The sequence below is a fragment of the Alligator sinensis genome, unplaced genomic scaffold, assembly GCF_000455745.1.
Source record: "Alligator sinensis unplaced genomic scaffold, ASM45574v1 scaffold134_1, whole genome shotgun sequence".
Lineage (NCBI taxonomy): Eukaryota > Metazoa > Chordata > Crocodylia > Alligatoridae > Alligator > Alligator sinensis.
In genome coordinates this window covers 429,519-450,584 of record NW_005841920.1, presented here as the reverse complement: position 1 = coordinate 450,584, position 21,066 = coordinate 429,519, and the positions used below count along the sequence as shown (strand labels likewise).

The window sequence follows — 21,066 nt, the reverse complement described above, 5'->3', positions numbered from 1 at the left end:
AGAGTAGAAAACTTTGGCAGAGTAGTTCAGTATATTATCATGGCATTGCTTATTGGTTTTTCTTCAACACTTGACAGAAATGTCTGTTTGATTTTTGTAGGAATGCAGGCAGTTATTTCCATTCATGTTCATTATTTAAATAGAACTTTGTTCATATTTAGACAGTTTGATAGAGTGTCTTCTTTTATAAAAAAGCAAAACAAAAAACACCAGAAAACATGGTAATATAAAAGTATGAAAGCCTGGGTATTTGAATATCCTATCAGTGAGAGGACTCCTGATTCTAGAAACATTATCCCAGGTACCATTCAAAAAGCCAAGGTTATCTATAAAGTTTTACTAACATTAATGCTTTTAAAGTAAACCTTTGAAAATAATTTTAACGAGGCATACGATAGCTGTTGAATGAAAACTTGAGTTCTCTTGTCTTTAATCTGCTTTCTTAAATAATTGATGTTAGCAGTTGCTCAGTAATGAAGCTTAACATTTGGTACCTGATGAAGAAACAGAATGAGCAGAGGAGCTGTAAATAGAAAACAAATAAAAATGTTAACCTGTTAACATGTATTTTAATCTGTGCTGATCTCAACCTTAACTTTTGAAATGTATGAGACTTCCCAGCATGAAAAATTTAAAGAGGAGGAGAATTTATGTGAAAAAGGAGCATCTTATCGGCTGTTGGACAGTTAAATGCCGAATCTGCTTTGGGTCAAGCTGGATAAAAGCTGTAAAATAGTATTTACAAATGTCAGAAAATTGATGCTCTTTATTTTGACATTTCAGAAATTGAAGAATTATGATCTGTTTTCAGATGCATGTGACATTGTGAAATAGAAATGACGTTATGCAAGTGCCTTTTGGTTTGGGTGACTTGTCTTTTGATACTGCCTTACATTTTAAAAATACAAGTTGGACTATGTCTGACTGGTATAGCAGCTATGCAGCTGTAGAATAGTTTCAGAGTTTCATAGTTGTTCGGGGCTGGAAGGGACCTTACAGATCATTGAGCAGGAAAGACTGCTGGGATCAGATGACCCCAGCAAGATGGGTGTCAAGATGTTTTTTGAAGATCACCAAGGCAGATGACTATCACCTCTGGGGGGAGCCTGTTTCAAACCTTTGGCACTCAACTTGTAAATAAGTTTTTCCTTATGCCTAGTCTGAAGTGATCTTCAGTCAGTTTGTGCCCATTATTTCTTGTCCTCCAATGGGGGCCTTGGTGAAGAGTTGCTCCCCAAAGCACTAATGTACACCCCTGATATGTTTATAGGCTGCCACCAAGTCCCCCCTGAGTCTTCTCTTCTCCAGGCTAAACAGTCCTAAGTCCCTCAGCCTCTCCTCATACGTCTTGGTCTCCAGGCCTCTAATCATGCGTGTGGTCCTCTTTTGGACTCTCTCAAGCTTTTCCACATCCTTCTTGAAGTGCAGCACCCAGAACTGGACACAGTACTCCAGTTGCGGTCTCACCAGGGCTGAGTAGAGTGGGAGGATGACATCCTTTAGCCCAATTTAATGTTGTTTCAGAATTTTGAATTTGCCCAAGCATGTACTTGAAACTTTGAATTGGCTAAGATATAAATGTAACTTCAGATGGTTCTTCAAAGAAAGTAAAGAAAACAGTTGAGTTACAAAGGTTACAAAAGTTAGAATTATGCTAATTATTATTTTCAGAACCAGTGCCTAATTCAGACTCTCATTTTATTAATATTTGTTTCAGGTAGTTGCTACCCATGTCCAGAAACAGTAGATGTGAAATGCAATTGCAGCAAAACTGTTTTAAAGGTACCATGTGGCAGAGAACGTACCACCAAACCTCCCAGATGCAGAGAGTTGTGCAGGTTAGTACAGAAGACAGACTCAAGGTACCAACCTGTGAGTAAGAGGATGAACAAAGGCAGTTATTGTGGAAGAGCTGGTGCGCTGTAAATTTGCACCCTAGCTTACCTCTCATTAACTTGTTTGGGAAATGTCATGAGTAGTAAGTACTGTAAGGAAGAGATCTTGTAATGCCTTGCAGAAGATTTTGACCTAATGGGAAGGTAGAGATTTCAGGTGTAAACAAATACATGTTCATAAAATGGTTATTATCTATATAGAGAAGACTGTATTGCTGCCTTTAGATACCTTTGAAGTAGAGATCTCAAATCTTCATCTAGAAAATATTCATGATTAGTAGACTGATATATTTGAAAAATGTGGAATACTGGTAGTTTTCTTTTTGCTCAAAGATCAGCAAGATGTAATATCAAAACAATTGTAAAACTTTCTAAATTGTTGTGAATGAGATAAAACTTGTATATGTTTAATAATGAATGGTTTGAAATCTTTTATCCTGGCAGAGGCAGGATTTGTGTAGAGTGTGGGGAAAATAGATTTGATGTGAATATACATTTGAGCCAGCTCACTAGCAGGCCCATCTACAGACTGTCTTAACTCAGTTTTATTTGACCTCTTTCTTTATCAGTTCAGGATTGGAAGGAAAGAAGAACCTTGGCTCTTTGTCCGGTCATATGTGAATATATCTCTACTTTGGGTCTAAATGTAATAGACGTATGTCAACAGACACAAATGCTCAATTAACGTAATTTGGTATTTCACAAAGTTGCATTCATTCTTGGATTTTTACTTTAGTCGGCTGCCTACCTGCCATCATCCTAGCCAAGAGAAACACAATTGTCACTTTGGCCCATGCCCTCCATGTCGTCAGCCCTGCCAGAAGGGATTAAAGTGTGGTCACTTTTGTCCTGTGTCTTGTCATGATGAAGCCCTTGTGAAGCAAACTGGCTTGGTAAGCATCTGATCTGGTTTAGCTGGGCATGTTAGTTGCTTTCTTCCCTTTGCTGACCAAACTAATTGTCTGCAAAGGTTCACATTGTGGTCGCTTAAACAGGCTTTTCGGACCTTCTGCTTTAGCCACACTTAACCCAGAACTTATTTACAGCAACAACATACATTTCCGATCTTTATACAGTGGAAGATGTATGCAAGATAGAGGCACTTATGCTAGGGCCTCTAATGTGTTTCTTATACTGGTCATCTGAACACCTTAAGGAGAAAGATGCATTTGAGGATTGATGAGTGATTAAAGGTGCTATATAAAGCCATTTGGCTTTAGTTCCTATTCTTAGCTGTATCAAAAATGAAATTATAGTTCTCCTTTGCATTGCCTTTCTGTCTAGTAAGTACAATTTCTTCAGTTAAAAGAAAAGTAGACTAATAAGACCAAATAAAACTTGGATCTTACCAAATGTTGCAGATATTTTTAGCTAAGCAGATGGTTTTAGTTTTGTTAAAAGTTCAAGTGATCTAATTCTTTAATAGATGGACATGTACTATCTGTTTTGTTCCTAGCATCAGCCTGTGGGACCTTGGGAACAGCCATCTGAACCAGCTTTTATTCAGACTGCATTACCTTGCCCCCCATGTCAGGTGCCTATACCTATGTAAGTATGCAAACAAGTTTTGTTTGCATAGTGAATCAAGGGACAGTGAATCAAATTTGTTGCATGTGAATGCACTGCTTTTTGTCATAGAAAATTTCATCAGAATCTTGTTTTTTAGGCTTGTCTATTTTTTAATGAAAATAGAATATTCCCTGAAGGCAGGGAATTTCTTTTAGCAGCAGGCATTATAGAAATGTATGCTTAGTTTATCAAGGGGCTAATGGGAAATAAAAATTTACGTGCACACACAAATTACATTAAGAGAACATTTGGCTGCGAACCTAATCACTCAAAAGTAAGGAAATGCTGCCAAGCATTTTTGGCTCCCTGCTTGTGTATTTTGATAATTTTTTATTTCATGAATGCATATGATTTTTTCCACAGGGACCTCTGCCTCATTCTTTGCACAGGTTGGATCGTGGTCATTTAATGAGCATCTCTTTAACATGTTCCTTATTGTTTGGCAAGTGACCCCATGCTTCATTTTCTTACCACATTATATAGCCCCTGCTTTGAAGAACCATTAATTTTCTCATGAGTTTTTCTGTGCTTCTCGTCACTATAGGGTCTCAGTTGGGCTAACGTTGAGGAATGTATTTTGAAAACATCCTTGTGAGATGAAGGGGGATTATCTTATTTAAATTATCAACCCTAATTTTTCTATGATTCCATCTCTGTTCTCCAGGTGGGGAAACCAAGGTGCAGAAAGATGATCAAATATATCTGTTAATTTTGTGGGCTGATTTGGGGATGTTTAGGATGCACTTCTTTGGCATCCCATCATGTATTCTAGAGTGAGTAATAGACAGGGGATGGATCACTTTAGACATCCTTTGTTCAGTGCTCTCCCTCTAAAGCATCTGCTCTTGCTATTGTTAGAGACAAGATACTGAGGTAGATGGACCATTCATCTGACCCAGTATGGCACTTCAGATTCCTATGATATTATAGCTAGCACTTCCTATGTTTCAGGAACAACTACTACTGGCTGTAGGTGCCTCTACATACTCCTGCACATGAGTACCAAAAGTCAAGTCAAGCACTCAGAATCAGAAGCATGCAATTAGTGACCATCTGTGAAAAGCTTGCTTTAAGTGACTTGCCTATAACTGTGTAGGAACTAGTAGGCAGTCATAAATACTGCCTCTTAGAACTGGATTCTGTTTGAAGCTATCTTTAATCTTATGTCAATGTCAGGTCTTATTTCCAATACATCTTCCTACTTCTGTAGTAAAGAATGCAGAGGTAATACAGAGAAATCCCTTATACTACACCGCTCTGATCTGATGTCAGTGTAGATTCATCCTGTGCACTGAATGAGGTAAGGACCCTCTTGAAAAAAGTGTAAGTGATCATGTGACTAGATTGTATCATTATTAATATATGCACGGGATATTTAAGGTTGTACAGGCAGCCTTAATTCTGGATTTTCCTAACCTTCAAGTGCTCATCTTTGTAACGTTAGGACTGAATGTGAAATATACTTTTGACATAGGAAGTCATATACACACTAAGCCTAAGTTTTTAAAAAAGCAAACTGAACATCAACTATTCCATAGTGGTATCATATTGATAGTCATATAGGTCATCATCAGGGCTGGAACCTTTTATATGCACTGCACAGACCTCTGCAACCTCAATTAATGAGTGAATTGTTTGCAGTGGTGAGTTGCTATCCTTTATGTGGTCTAGAGCACTAGAAGAGGATCAGATGCACATTGTCAGTGGGCTTCTACAGTAGGGATGTGAAAAGTTAAACAATTAATTGTTTAACTGATAAGCCCAGTCATAACCAGTCAACTTACCAGTTATTGTTTAGCCTGGCAATGAGGTGGGGGAAGGGAAGCCATGCATTACTCAAGCAGGAACTGGAAGGCAGGTGTCAGGGGAGGGAGGAGGAGGAGGGGCAGCGAGGGAAATAGTACTCATAGCCTGAAGTTAAAGAGGGAAGTTGCAGGGGGCCTAATGACTCATCAATTAAGCAATTAGCTGCAGGCTCACAGGTGCTCTCTTCCTCCCAGCATGTGGCTTGTGTTGTCTGGCTGGGCTTGCCACTGCCACTTCCTTCCCCTCCTCCTCCCCCCCACACCTAAAGAGACCACCCCCCCAGCAGCAGGTATGTCTGAGCTGCCATATTCTGCTTTGTTATCAGTTAACCATTTAACCACCATAATTATAAGAGGTTAAATGGATAATTCTTTAAACAATATTAACCTTTTTATTCCACAGTGTATTTTTATAGACTTGTTTAGAAATGCTTGGCAGGTGCTGTTCTGTTGATGAGGCTTGGATATTTTGAACATGAGAGGCTAGGGAGAAGGCTGAGGAAAAATGTAGTACTACTCATTTTTATGGGAAGTTAAGGAGAGTATGGAAAATTGCTGCCCAGTTAATGTAGGGTTGGAGTGATTTTTGTAGTTGTGATGGTCCAGGAAATATGAGAGGTAAGGCTTTTTGTGATATCTTTTATTGGACTAACTATAGTTGGGAGAGCTTTTTTGGGCATCAAGTGCCTTTCCTCAGGTCTAATAAAAAGGCAGATGTAAGCTGAGCTAAAATTCAAAGGAAAGTCTCCATGCAAATGCAAAGCCTCTACACAGAGGACATTTGCTGCCTGAAAGCTTGTCTAACAGATCTTCCAACTATACAGGTGGTCCAAAAAATATCACAAAAACCTTGCCTCTTGCCCAGTCAACTTAGTTTTGTTAATCATTACACTTATTTAAGCACTTGCATCCAAAATCTTTATTCAGGCCAGACTTTCATTATTCCATTATGAATTTGTTAGGTCATGCTTGTGCTACTGACGCTGGGATTGGAAAGACCAAGATACTGACTTGGGGGGATTTTGAACATTTAGGAGGTGAAGGAACATTTTAGAACATTTAGGAGGTGTCTTAATTGGCTGTGCTACAAGAGAGGCTTAGATGTGGACTTGTATTCTGACCAGCATGTGGTGGTGCATGTTTTTCCTGGTGGGAATATTGCTGAAAGGAAAAGTTAGGAAAGAACTAAAGTAGCTGCATTAAGGCACACCTTTACTAAAATGTATGGTCACTCCTATTGATGTAGATAAAATCTAGGGAGGTTTCTGTGTCTGAGTGAATGTTAAATTTTAAGATAATTGGAATGAAATACAAAAATGTTGTGCAGCAATAATGGAAGCATTCTGAATTTGGCTCACATTTATGAATCGGTTGATATTTGTTCTGCAGTAAAACACTGATACTGTTTTAGTGTATATCTACACCGGGGCGGGCAGTTATTTTGAGCAGAGGGCCGCTTACTGAGTTTTGGCAAACCATCGAGGGCCGCATGACAGGCAGCCCAGGGCAGATTAATATTAATTTTCTAAATTTTTTAGGGGCCCCACAGGCCAGATAGAATGGTCTGGTGGGCTGCATCCGGCTGCCGGGCCGCATTTTGCCCACCCCTGGTCTTACACAGTACAGTTCAGTGTTGGCCAGATGTACACCAACTACATCTGTGCATGCTAGCTCCTGAACCAGAAGCAGTGTAGTTACTCAGAAAAGTTGAGCTGCCTAGCTGAGTGCAACAGAATGCCTTTACAGTGATGCTACTTTCTGATCGGGCGCTAGCATGTACTGAGCTAGTTCAGGTTTGATTATGGGAATTGAATATGCATCTTTGGATACTTATTACTTTAAGGACTGTATTTTAAATGCTTTTTTGGTTTTCTCTCTCTTTTTTCCCCCTTTACAGGGAGTGTTTTGGGCAGCATGAGGTGAGTCAGAGAGATGATCATGACAAATGCATCTTATTTTGTTTTGCCTCTTTAAAATGGGGCTATCCAACTTGCAGCTCATGACCCTTGTGCAGCCAGTGGGTGGTTAACTTGTTGCCTGCAGCCTCTTATCAGCTGCCACTCCCTCCACCCCTACTTCTGCCGCTGTATTTCTGGGCTTTCCCTCCTTCCTCTGGCTTCTGTTTTTCTTGCCCCTGGAGGCAGAGCTTATGCAGCCCATGTTCTGGGGAAATCCACGTGGCAAGTGGGTGGGCCTATGAAGTCTGCATAGCGTGTGGTTCCTCCCTTTTCCTCCACAGTACCTGATTTTTGAGGAGATGGGCAACTCTGCTTTAAGAGATTAAAAAAAAAAAAAAAGAAACTCTTAGGAGGTATATTAATGTGGCATGTTTTGGCAAAAGCAAATATTTTAATTGGGTGTATATTATGATCCATGAAGTGCTTTTATATGAGTGCTGTTAGTTATTTTAGGACAATATTAAAGCACCATACTAGAAAATTTACAATATTGATCAAACAATCTACATTTGAATAAAGTTTAAACTCTTGACTTACGAAAACACATTTTATATATTTTGGTCTTTTGATGAAATGCTTGGGTTACTGTAGCAGGGTTGTGTGGCCCTTTATGAGGGAGCAGACAGCTGTGTTGTAGAAATCCAGCTGTAGCTGGTTAAGTAATGAGGGAGTATTCCCACTAGCAATTAAAACCCCAGAGGAGTGAGCAGAGGGGGCAAGCTGTAGGAAGGAGCAGTTTGTGGTCAGGAGGCAGACTAGAACCCTTATAAGCTTGCTACCAGGAACAGGTAAGAGCAGAAGGTCCTCTCCTACCACCTGGAGAAAGGCTGAAAAATGTGTTTGCTTGCTTAGTACAAGGACTGTGTATACTGAGGAGCTCCCGAGAGAGCAAAGCCAATGCTCAAGTCAAGAGGTATGCCAACCCACTTACAATTATCAAGTGTATTTGATTGCATCTTGTCTGGTTCATTTAACTTGGAACTTTGTTTTTGTCCTGTTATATAAGCAATGTTACCTTTCTCTTTATCTTGTACTTCTCTGGATAACTGCTATCCATTCCCTATTTCTTAGAATAGGGGTGTTGAGAAAGTAAGTCCTTATGTTTCATTGATGTTGTGTTTTTGTTGCAGGCTTTACCAATTTGTCCGACTGGTTTTGGATAAATGTGTTCAATAACAAGAGACCCTTTAAAATGAGAAAATTGAGATCTTAAATTTTTAGGTTATCTGTCATAATTGTGGGGGACTCTGCATGAGCTGTGCAAGGAAATTGTTTAAAAAATTATTTTTTTTAAATTGCTGCTCTGGGCTCTCCAGAGTTTTGTTTTTTTGATAAGCTGGTACTCCCGCACCTCACAAGGTAGACATCGTGGGTTTTAAGGTACTCCAGCCAAAAACATTGCCTACCGCTGCTCTAGTAATAGTGACATTCAGGTCACAATGGACTTCCGACTGTAGCCCAGGCTAAAATAAGCCACAGTGAGCATTGGAGTGATGGGTGTCCTTGTACTGAAATTTTAATGCTTTGTATGCTTTTGTACCATATACTCTTGTGGATGAAATCTGCACTCTTGCAACCAGCAGAGTGCAGTGTTTTCTTTTGGCAGTACCTTAAACTTTGAAATGGTTCACAGAAAGAGGAGAAAGTAGACTGTTATCTGGAATATCAGTTTTTGTATTTCTGATGTATATTAGTACATTAAATATTCAGATGAGTTATTTTTGGAATTTAAACAAATACACTTGATGCCTGTATTTGTAATACTTTGCTATCACGCTAGCATCCATCAGCAATAGAAGCTCAAATCCAATCTACTGGTGTCATTCAGAATACATAAGTTCTTTCTAGCACATGCTCTAGCACCTTATTATTATTGTACTAGTGGGTTTTTCAAGTAAAAAAATTAAAAACAAAACAACCACCCCACATATTGTAGATTCTTTGTGTCTTTAAATAAATGATGTCTCCCCCCAGATGTGTAAGAAAGATGATGAAAAATTGTTTGACAGTTGTATGCTTCTGCTATCAAAACTAGATTTTTCATATTTAGGATTTAAGTTATTATTTTTATTTGGATGTTAAGCTCTAGTATAGATGCTTTCTTTTTTTATTTCAATTTAGCATTTCCTTTATAATTATTTGAGGAACTGGTGTGTATATACTTTGCATATTTTTGCATATATGCAGTAAATGCTCCATCACCTGGGACAGCCAATTTTACCAGTATTACTTCCAAATTATATGAATACAGCAATATCCGAGTCTGAAGTTTAAATTAAGATTTCCTCTGGGCTATAATGGAATATTAGTCTAAACATTTGCAACTTTGTTCTTAGTGTTACCTTTTAAATTACTTAATTTCCTATAATTTTTATGTCTTAAAATACAGGAAGAACAATTAACAGATATTTCATGTTGAGGCTTATAGAAGCCCAAAGCTGCATTCCAATTTTAATCATCAGGTTATAATCTAGTAATAAAATCACCTAACAAATCATAGTTGCCATCCAGAATCAAAGCTCTCGTGTCTTGTTGTTTGCTTTTAGCTTTGGACTGGTATAAAAATTCATATCTCATAGGTGTAGCATGATGTATGTGTTGTCTTAAGGTCATTTGATGGTTGAATCTGGAAAATTAATAATAGTTTGTTCGAAGTCTGTCCTTTTGGGATGCCTTAATTAAAGTCTGCATGCTGCAACTGGAAACAAAGCCAAGAATACCTTTAACCAGAGTATCAGATCTCATATATCTTGCATATTTGGTGCCTGTTATACTTCCTGGTGTTAAATGGTTTGACCTTTTAATTTTCATTCCAGACTTGGTTTAGAAGTTTCATATATGTCTTCAGATAGATTTAATTTGTCAATTACTTTGGTTACATTAATATTTGAATAGTCCATATATCAGTCACGCAAACGTAATTTCAAAATGCTATCATAGTATCTCAGTGACACACATTTAATCAAGGTTTAAAGATGTGCTTCATTCCTTCAAGGCATTTGTTTGGCTGGCTATCCAGAAAGTACCAAAATTGCAAGGGTTTAATCGTTACTGTCTAAATTTGTCATAACCAGGGATCCTGGTTTTCTCTGTTAAAAAACTTCAAATTCTCTAATAAAAAAATCCCAATTTTTTTTTTTTTTTTTAAATTAAAAAACCCCAAATCCAGGTTTATCCATGATTAAAATGAAATGCCGCTATATATAGGTAGCAGCTGAAGACAATGTTTTATTGATATATTTACAGTTTTAAAGCAGTTTCAGTACCAATGCTTCAGTTGTTAAAATAAATTAAATGTTAAATACCTATATATTTTGGTGTTTGATTCTGGGTTTTTTTATCATGGAAAATTAGAGCTCCCCCTGCTTCCTTCACTCACCAGCGCACAGGTCCAGGTTTCGTGGTGCTGAGCAGCCTTGATATATCAGTACCCTGTCCCTGCCTGCATTGGTGCCCCTCACTCCCAAGCCACAGCCCCCCAGCCCTGCCAGTGCCCATCACTCCCAGCCCACATGCTTTCTGGTGCCCTTAACTCCCTACCTGCAGCCCCCTGTCCTACCCCAGCCCTGTTGGAGGGGGCCTCAAACTGCCTCCCAACCCTGCCTGGTCTCACAAGTACTCCTTTGGGGGTGGCAGGGAGGGAGTTGGAGGGACTCCTTTGGGGGTGGCACAGGGAGCTGGTGCCCAAGGTTTTTGGGGGCAGGGGTGTCTGCGCACGGTCAGAAGATGGGGGCCATGGCCAGGCTGCTTGGCACAGCATGTGAGCTCCAGCTCAGGCCAGGGAGTGTTACAGACATTCCCTCCTCCTCCCTCCAGCCAGGGCCAGACTTGGTCTGCTACTCGGTCTGCTACTACCTGCACGAGTGGCAGCCACCACGAGCAGAACAAAGACTGCCTAGAGCCCCTTTCCCTCCTCCAGGTGCTGTCAGAATGGCCTGGGCCAGAGCCACACTTGGCTTCATGCTGCTCTTCTAGTCCTCCCCACCGCACTGCACCACACCGCTCCCAGCCAGTGTTGTGGGGCAGTGTGTGGTGCACCACCTGCTGCTTGTCACAAAGCTCCACGTCTCCCCCGAAGGACTCCCACCCCCTTCCCCTGCTGTGGAGCTGGGCTTGCCAGTTGTACCAAGTGCTGCCTCAGGCCCCCTACCCTGCTGCAGCCCCAGTGCCTGGACTTCTTCCCCCAGTGCCAGCAGGAACCCCCCATACACCTCTGCCCCCCAGACTGTCCTGAAGCCCTGGCCCTCCAACTCCTGCCCCCATCCCCCCATAGCATCCAGCTGCTGGGGCTGCTCCAACCCCCCTGCCTGGCTGTATGTTGGCCACTGGTACACACATGGAGTGCTTCCTGCCTCCAGTCACCTTCCTCCTGCTGCCCCCAGCCCCAAGCAGCCCCTTTAAGGCTGGAAGGCTGCCAGCCTGCAAGGGGAAACCTGCGGTTTTCTCCTTTAACGGAGAAAAATCCGTGTTTTCCTGTTTATCCCAGGTTATAACTAGAGATTTATGCAAGTTACTTAAACACATCTTTTAAAAATTGGTAGTCCAGTTTTTGGTTTTTCCAGTTCATTAAACATTAAAAACAGTAAATAACTACTAAAAGTGTTTTATTTGTTTTGTAAGTTAGCTTTTATTTCAGTAATGGGTATTTCAGAGTCCAGTTTTCCCTGTAAAATATAGTTATTTTTAATTTTTTTCCCCTTGTATGAACAAAAACAACTATGCTTTTATTCATAGTTCATGTGAAACTGTTCTGGATCTTTAGGTCTTGAGCCCTAGCATATTGCTCTTTCCTTAGTCTTCAATTTTTGGAAATTGTCTAAAGACAGTTTACAAAGGCAAAGAAAGTATCATTCTGAAATGGCTTTGTTTGTTAGTTCTTTTATGTCATCTTTAAAAAAAAAATGTGGTTATTATTATTTTTTTATTTTATTTTATTTTATTTTTTTACCTTGAATTACTTTTACTCTGATACGGAGTTCTATTTACTTACTTAACATTAACTAGATACTACTGTTAAAAACCCTCTTCCATTGCTTACATACTTTATTATACTTAGCGTTTACTTTTCCTGCATATTTTTGCATTTGGTTTTACTTCCAGTTCCAGGCAAGTCTTTTAGATGCTCTGCTGCAGCTATCAAATTTGCTTTCCATGTAAGGAAGATGGGGATGAGCTTCTGAAATTGAAAGTCTTCCTTCCTTCCTTTTTAGTCCGATTATTGTGCCATCTACTTCTGGTAGATCTTTATTTAAAATACCGGGCTTTGCTGTTTTCTGTACCCACCTATTTTCTAGAAACAACCTCCCACTCTCATCAGCTTTCTTCTTTTTATACTCCATCAGCTTCCTTGAAGCTATAAACTTTTTAAGCATCATCCTTGCAACAGTAGAAGTGAGGTTATCTTCCAGCCATTAGATTATTCCTGTGGCAGAATGCTTTCTTTAAGCTGTTCTGTTTCTTGTCCTGGCTATTAACTTGTACCCAACATTAAGCAGAGCATTCCTCACTTTCATAGGATCATGGGAAAGGTAGGGGCTGAAAGGAACCTCATAAGGTTATCTAGCCCAGTCCCATGCCCATGGCAGAATCGTCTCTAACTAAACCATCCCAGGCAAAGGCCTGTCTAAAGCCTGCAAAGGCCTGCTTTTGAAAACCATCCCAGGTAAAGGCCTGCTTTTGAAATTTTCTCAGAGATGGAGATTCCACAACTTTTGTAGGTAGCCTGCTCCAGTGTTTGACCAACCTCATAGTCAGAAATTTATTTCTGATCTCAAACCCAAATTACCTCTGCTGCAGGTTGTGACCATTGCTCTTAGTTCTTTCCTCTGCAGCCACAGAGAAAAGTCTGTCTCCATCCTCCTTTATAATCACCTCTCAGGGATTTGAAGACCATGGTTGCTTACAGATGTAAAAAAACAAAACAGTTTTTTACTATAAACTCCACGTGCCCCTGCACTAAGCCTAGTGCATGGCCAGAAGAGGCATCATGTTAGTTGGACCCGACTTGCCCGAGGTCTGTATAGATAGGATGTGTCAGCAGGTCTTTTATGGCACTTCTTTCTAATTATGTAATTGCTGATGGAATCAGCTTTAGTTAAAAGCACCAAAAAGCCCTGCTGAAGGGCCCGACCTATATAGACATGGCGGAGCCAGGTGTAACTAACGAGCTGCTGCTTCCCGTAAAGCCTTTTTTTTTTTTTCTTTTCCTTTGAAGGTTTTTCCATCCCCAGTGTCTGTCAGCACCCTGTTTTCAAATCTTCCCCCAAGCTTCTGTTCTCCAGACTACAGAACTTAGTTCTTTTATCCTTTCTTCATAAGTCATGCTTCTTAGGTCTGTAATAATTTTTGTTCACTCTCTCCGACTTCTAATCTGTCCACATTTTTCTTCATGTGTAGAGCCCAAAACTGGACACAGTACTCCAGGTGTGGCCTCTTCAGTGTGGAGCAGAGCAGAGGAAACACTTCCTTTGATTTGCAAGAGACACGCTTATTAATACAGCCCAGTATGATGATGGCTTTTTTGTAATGAGCATGCCATCGGCTCATATTCCATTTATGATCCACTGTAACCGCCAGGTCCTTCTCCACAGTACTACAGCCTAGGTAGTTCTTTCCTTGTCTGTATTTGTGCATGCAATTATGTTGTGCCAACTGCAGGCCTCTGGATTTGTCCTTGTTGAATTTAATCTAATTGATTTTTGTACCATTTCTTCAGTTTATCCAGCTCGTTCTGGATTCTGGCTCTACCCTCCTGATTGTCTGCAACTCCACCCAACTCGGTGCCTGTTATCCCATAACATTTTGTGGAGTTTGTGAGATGTCATGCATGTTTTCTTGGGGTTTTTTTTGCTTTTAACTTGATATGGCATGTGTGATCTCAGTGGATAAGTGATGTTAAGCTATATTCAACCATATCATCCTGATGTTTAAATGCATTCTAGTACTTGATATAAAAGGCATTTCTTACATGTTATAATATGTGCATAATATGATATGATTCTCAAGTCTCGCTCCCTAAATGATGAGTATCATTTGCTTGGGAGAGGCTCAAAGCCTAACAGATGGAAGAGAAGTAATCACTGAGAACTAGCACCCCGCTTGGGTGTTAAATGGCAAGGCAAATGGATCCTTGTGGATTTGCTGTGAGGAAGGGGAGCTAGGCCCTCCAGTCAGTAACAGATTTACATCTTAAGCAGAGACCTAACTGTGAACCAGGCATGACTTGCTCTTGGTGAATCCAAGTTGGCTGTTCCTGATCACCTCCTTCCCCTTTAGGTGCTTTCCTTGTTTAGAATGTCTTCAGTTCGGTCTCCAATCTGCCCAGTGACAGTAGGCACTATCACCAGATTTCACAGTGTCGCATAAAGCTTCTGCAAGCACCATTTTACACACAGTTGAAATGGTATTTGGGGGTGGGACTAGAGACCCTAGTTGTTTGGGGGTGGGACTTTCATAGGGGGTTAGCTGTGTCAGGTGTAAGTCAGGCATAGGGCAGGGCATGGTGGAACCTTAGAGACTTAACTCATAGGGCTGTGCAAAGCTTCGGTTGCTGATTCGATTCGGCCTGATTCGATGGCTGAATCTCCGAATCAAGTCAGGAGACCCTTTAATCTCACTGAATCGAATCGGAACCCTCCAAATAGATTTGGAAAGATTTGATAATTTGACGCAGACACGGCTTTAAATGTTTTTTGTACATACCTCAAGGTATCAGGCAGCTCATGAATGCTGCAATGCTGGGGCAGATGGAGCGTCCCATAGGAGCGTGGGGGGGTCCCCAGCACACTCGACAGCAGACTGGAAGTGGACCAGAAGCACTTCTGGTCCACTTCTTGGTCTGCTGGAGAGTGCGAAGGCCCCCCCCCGGCTCAGCGGCTGGTGCCTCCTAGGTCTGGGGAAGCTTCTAGTCTACTTCTGGGTCTGCTGGGGTGCAGGGGGCCCCCCAAGTGCACTCCTGTGGGACACTCCATTTCTCCCCCTTCCCCCCATCTCAGCATTCACGAGCCATGCCTGGGACCTTGAGGTATGTAGAAAAAACATATAAAGCTGTGTCTATGGCTGAATTGCTAATTCTCTGAATCGGCATTGAATCTTTAGATTTGGATTCGGCTGAATCGAATTGGGACAGTGATCCGAAGCAAGTAATCGAATCACTGTCCCCGATTCGGGCTGAATCTGAATTGAATACAGCCTGTTTTGCCACACCCCTATTAACTAGTTTAGCTAGGCATAATCTTTCATAAGTTACAACCTACTTTGTCTGCTAACATTTGATGAGTAGGCTGTTTACCATGAAAGCTTGATCTTCTCTGAGCCATTTACTCTCTAATGTGCCCCACCCCCTCTGCCCCCCACCACATAAGTGAATAGATATGATTTACAATTCGAGTGCTTAGGGTCTGGAACAGACTCCCTCCAGAGGTGGTACAATCACTTACCCTGGAGATCTTTAAAAAAATAACTTGATGCAAACCTTACTGGGGTCATCTGACCCCAGCAGTCTTTCCTGCCCAAGTGCAGGGGGGCTGAACCCAATGATCTCATGAGGTCCCTTCCAGCCCCTAACATGTATAAATTTATAATGGAATATAAACTCCATGATCCTTAGCTGTTATCTCCTTGACAAAAGTGGTGATTGAAAGTTGTCTATGTTGTACAAACAAAAGTTGTATGCATGAAGTGACCAGTTGGTCGCTTTGTGAAGTGACCGTTACTTTTCAGTTCTTAGTGGATAGGTAACAGTGTTGCAGAGTGTTGTGCATGAACATATTGTGTTTGCAAAGGACAAGAATTTGGTGAGCTCAAATTCTAATTCTATAGCCATATTGCTGACTTGTTGAATGTGGGTGAGCACGTTTGTTTCATTTTCTCTATGGTGTTGCACACTTTAAAATTCTGTGTTTACATATTACTGGCTTCAGTGATGTGTGTGTGTGTGTGTGTGTGTGTGTGTGTGTAAGAAGATTCTGTAGTTTAATTCTAGAACTGGGGCAGACTTAAATATGACTGCACTTCCAACATCCCTGCCAAGGTACAGTAACAATTAACTTTATAATAGCTGTGAAGGAAGGCAATATGGGAGTTCAGTTTGTAGGAGTAGTAGTTTTTTGGGCCTTTCAGTATCTGAGAAAAATAGATGGCTTGTTTTTTTAGAAGCAAACCATTCGGATGTAATATACATCGGATATGGGCATAATGAAAAAACAACCCATTCAAAGAAATTTGATTTTGAACTTTTTCTTAAGTTAGAGTGTTTTGGCAAAAATGTTAAGAGATCAAAGTTATGCACGTTAAAGTCCCCTGTTTTTTTTTTTTCCCCTTTTTTAAACCTTTTAGGTGAGTCCATTACCGTGTCACTCTGTAGGACCCTACTCCTGTAAAAGATTTTGTGGACGGCTCCTTGACTGTCAAAATCATACCTGCGTGAAAGAATGTCACAGAGTTACCAGTGTAAATGGTAACACTGACAAGCAGAAGGTAAGGTGTGTGTACTGAGGCAGGGTTCCCTTTTTATTGCAGTTTCAGGGTTTTGATTGGAGATCCCAGTGGACTTTCTGTTCCCACTTTCCTATTTTAACCTTAAGTAAGTCGCTTAAAACTTTGGCCTTGAACAGGCATTCATTTCTGGTGGTGGAAACTTTTGAGAAATTTCTACCATTAGAAATCTTGTCTGGGAGAGGGAGCAGTGCAGTCAGTTGCCCCTCTCTTTCTTTTACTCCCTACCCCCCACCCCCTTGTTCTCCACACCTTCCCCAGACCAGGATGATTCACAGTCTAGGGAAGCACAAGGAGCATTGTCCCACTGCTCTGCTCCCTTTCTGGACCAGACCAGGAGGGAAGTGTACAGGTATTCATTTTTATGAGAGAGTTTTTCTCAAAGGAGATCTCTCAAGTGTCTTGTTTCCCCCAGGAGAAATTGAATGAAGGCTTGTATACTCATATTTTCTGCTGGGAGAGTGATGATTCTCATGATAGAAACATAATGCCTGTATGTGGCCTTTGTTTTAATTCTGTTGAATGATATGTTTTGCAAAATTTAGGCTGTGTTATTTCCTGTTATTAACATTTAAAATAGTAATTTAGGGTATTTTCATTAAAGCCTCTTTTGACCTTGGAGGAAGATTGTAAAAATCAAAAATCTTAAAGCTCACTTGGATTATGTTGCTTATTAAGACATCTGGATTTATCTTGAATGGTACGTATGTGCATCTCCTACTACCATCTGAAGAAGTTACTTGCTGATTACACTTGCAATGCAGGACTTAAGCAGGCCAGTTAGCCCTTTAATGGTATTTCAGTTCCAGTTATCACTAGAAGCATGCGAGAATTGAAAAATGAATCTGCAAAAAACCATTGGTGTTGCATGTTAATATCTATCAAAAGGTCTTATTAGAGAGACCGTTTAAAAATTCCTATAGTACCATATTATTTATGTGAAACTATACTTGGCAACCTTTTCAGAATCCAGGCTGAAGAGACTTAGCTCAGGTCAATTCTAGCCATTCCACTACCGCCATCACTCTTTCTCCCAACCATGGCATGGGGAAAGTCGTCATTGCTGCTGCTGCTTCTCCCTGCTGCAGCGTTGGGAAAACCCCCATTGCTGAAGCCCATTTCTGTGGTGTGGATCTGATCTGAGGTTTGTAGGTTGCCCACCCCTGTTAGAAGATGACTGTTGCTGAAGTTCTAACGAATCAAAGATGAGATTATAGAAGATCTCTTATCTTGCCTAGTTTTGAGCTGCAAGTCTGTTTGCTGTCCACAAAAGCATTTGTAGCAGCACTGGAAACCATCTTTATTGTGGCCACTAAAGGCAACTAAGGTCACAGAATCTATCTATCCTTGTTTCAAGGGTTTTCTTCTTCTTTTGTGGAAATTGGAGGAGAAAGAATTGTTTGAAATGTTGCACTACTTGGAAATTTATAGAAAACTGCTAAGGTGAAGAGCGAGCTTCACGTTGGCATACTCAGCTCAAGGATAACATGAATCTTATCTTGATTTGGGAACTTTTCATGAAATATTCTTACATTTAATGCTTCAATCTGTTAGATGATCTTTTTATGAAGTATTTTGTAAGCAAGATTTTGGAAACTGCCCAGGTCCAAATTTTTGGACCTTCCAAATACGTTGAAGATTAATGATATGGCCAGTATAAAGTTCCAATTGAAGTAAAAGCACAGGCTTCTGTTGCTCACAGTAATTTCAGTGACTTCTTTGAACCAGTTGTTAATATGAAGAGAGAGCATTACAAACTTGCTCTCTTTTTATTTATTGTCTGCCTTTATTTGAACATCCAGAAAATTTGGCTTATTGAGCAGCTACAGAGTTGGGATACAGAGTATAACTTTTAGATCAAAAGTTATATTTTGTATCTCAGTCCAAAACTAGAAGGATCCCTCTGTAAATCTCAGTTCTAGCAGAACTCTTGAGCATGCCTATCAGTTGCTCCTTAAAACCCAAGCAATATTTTTATTTTGAGCAGCATGGAAAAAGCTTGAGGATTCTTTTGGAAGCATTCTTGAAGGAAGGCTAGCATTATTGAAGGGAGAACAAGGAGGGGCAGAGGCTGTAAAGGGTAGGACTCATTGCATATAAGTAGCGGAGAGGAGGAAGCCAATAAAGGTGATATTTTTTTTCCATTCTCTAGTATACCCGTTTTTTATATACAATCTTTCCTTTTCGCTTAGTTTTGTCTTTCAACCTTAAATAAATTATTGTAAAGATATGTACTCATCCTTCCATTGTTTCCTTATCTGGGTCTGGCTGAACTATAAATGCTTCAGAAATAATTCTAAAATTTAAACTATGCGTGCATGAAGTTCTCTCAGCATTACTTCCCTTTTGGAATAAGTACAGATTAGTTATCTGCAACTGTGTGCTTGTTAAGAAACAATCTGTGTAGACCTTGTCAATGCCCAAAATGTAGTTTGACCAAAAACTATTTTAAAAAGTTTAATTAAACCCATGCAGGCTTTTATTTGAACACATTTCTGTTAGTATCAAGCTGGTTATAGTACTTTATCTTACAAGTAATAAGTTACCAATGTGAGCCAGATCTAAACTCATGAGCATTCACACATGGGCCAGTCGGTTTTAAAATAACACCTTCTAGTTACACTGGTTAAAATGTGTGGAGGTCAGGCCTGTGTTTCACTAGTCCAGCTTCAAATTGATCTTTTGGTGAGAAATCCAGTAATTGACTTCACATTATCAACTACATTTTAACTACATTTTAGGTTTGTGAGGTGGAAGGTATAGACATAAAAACAATTTATTGCAGAGTAAAAAAAGAGTGGGGGAGCTTTACCATGCATCACCTGTTCCTTAGTCTGAATGTATTTACATGTGATGCATGGTGAAGACCCTTCCTTTTTTACTCCACGTTCATGTCTTTAGGTCCGTCTCAAATATTCTACCTGCCAGCAGACAGGGAGTGCCAGTTAGGAAATATACTTGATGGCTAGCTAGAGGCCATAAGAATAAACCTCTATGCTAGGTGCCAGCTTCTGAGAATAATAGAAGTAAATGCATCATTCCTTTGTCAATTGGATGCTGTTAAACAATAAGTGAATTTTCATTAATCTTTCATAATACAGTTTACGTGATTTTAAAACTATATTAATGTAAAAGTTTGACAACATAATGACACACTTTCTAAATGTAAAAATTGAATGTGTGAATGAAAGCAATACTGATTTTTTTTTTTTTTTTTTTTTTTGCTTTATATCTGTGTCTCTAGCTACCCTTCAGTAATGAGATTTATCTTTACCATTGGAACCTCTGTTTCCTTGACTCTGTGCTCAAGTTGATTAGAATTTGCTAAGTAAATAACCCTACTGGAATAATTTTTAAACCTAGTTACAGCAGCCACAAGAAAAAGTATTTAACCTTTAAGGTCTCCAGGTCTCAAATGGAGTCTTTTTGTCCTAGTCCTAAACAGAACATTTTAATCCAATAATATTATTGGTGTATGCACATTCAGTTAATGTAATGTAATAGTTTTTTCTTCCAAAATGGCTTAAAATTTTATTGCGAAAGAGCTTACAAATGGTGTAGGATATCAGTAATTCATTTCTCAGGTTTATTTTTTAAATCATTCTTGACCATCAGCACACACATTTTGTTTTATCTAGCAGATTAAACTAAACTGCAGATTTAACAAACCAGCCTTTTTAAAAAAAGGAAAGAAAAATATGCAAGAAACATATTCTATAACTGAACAATACCTTCCCATTACAAATTTAAGTTTTCTTCACATTTTGCTGGGGAGAAGAATAGTGTAAATCTATTCTGTTCTATGCCTTAACATGCTTTGATTAAATTATGATATTGTCTTCATTATACTTACAGTTGCTTCTGGCTTTCTGGAAATGGAATTTTTTGGGGTGACAATTTTTGCTTAAGCAAAACTGGCACTTTTAAAAGAAACTTTACCAAAAACAGATTAGTTATGTAAGAACAGGATGAAATATACCTTTTACTATTTAAAAAGAGAAGAAAAAATCTTATGCGCTTAGTTGTACAGTCATAAAGTCCAAGCCGCAGAGAGTTGAAATTTGTCATGGAAATAGCCCTAATGGAAGAGCGATGCACACACCTTTGGGAGAAACTTTGCTTTCGCTTTGACTGATTTATGAATCGTTGAGGATTGGGCTGTGATCATGTGCAAAAAATATTTGTGCTGTGCTCTTTAAAGTTCCAGTGATGAGTCAGGTCTGCTTATCTGTGTGAATCTGGTTGCAGGATTGGGGCCTAAAAGATCTTCAGAACGATGCATGTATGTACTTAATTTTCCTTTGCAGTGAACTGTCCTGTAGACCAGGGCTGGGAACTTTACTG

The 21,066-nt window shown here is 39.8% G+C and overlaps 1 protein-coding gene across 1 annotated transcript in view; it reads left to right on the top strand.

Annotated features, from left to right (window-relative positions):
- The window catches only part of NFXL1 (nuclear transcription factor, X-box binding like 1), a 93,394-nt gene that overhangs the window by 22,639 nt on the left and 49,689 nt on the right, over window positions 1-21,066 (top strand). Inside the window, exons 12-16 of the mRNA XM_006019028.3 lie at window positions 1,718-1,838; window positions 2,632-2,788; window positions 3,352-3,443; window positions 7,167-7,188; window positions 16,564-16,704. Coding sequence (XP_006019090.1) covers window positions 1,718-1,838; window positions 2,632-2,788; window positions 3,352-3,443; window positions 7,167-7,188; window positions 16,564-16,704 — 533 coding nt within the window. The remainder of the gene's footprint in view (window positions 1-1,717; window positions 1,839-2,631; window positions 2,789-3,351; window positions 3,444-7,166; window positions 7,189-16,563; window positions 16,705-21,066) is intronic.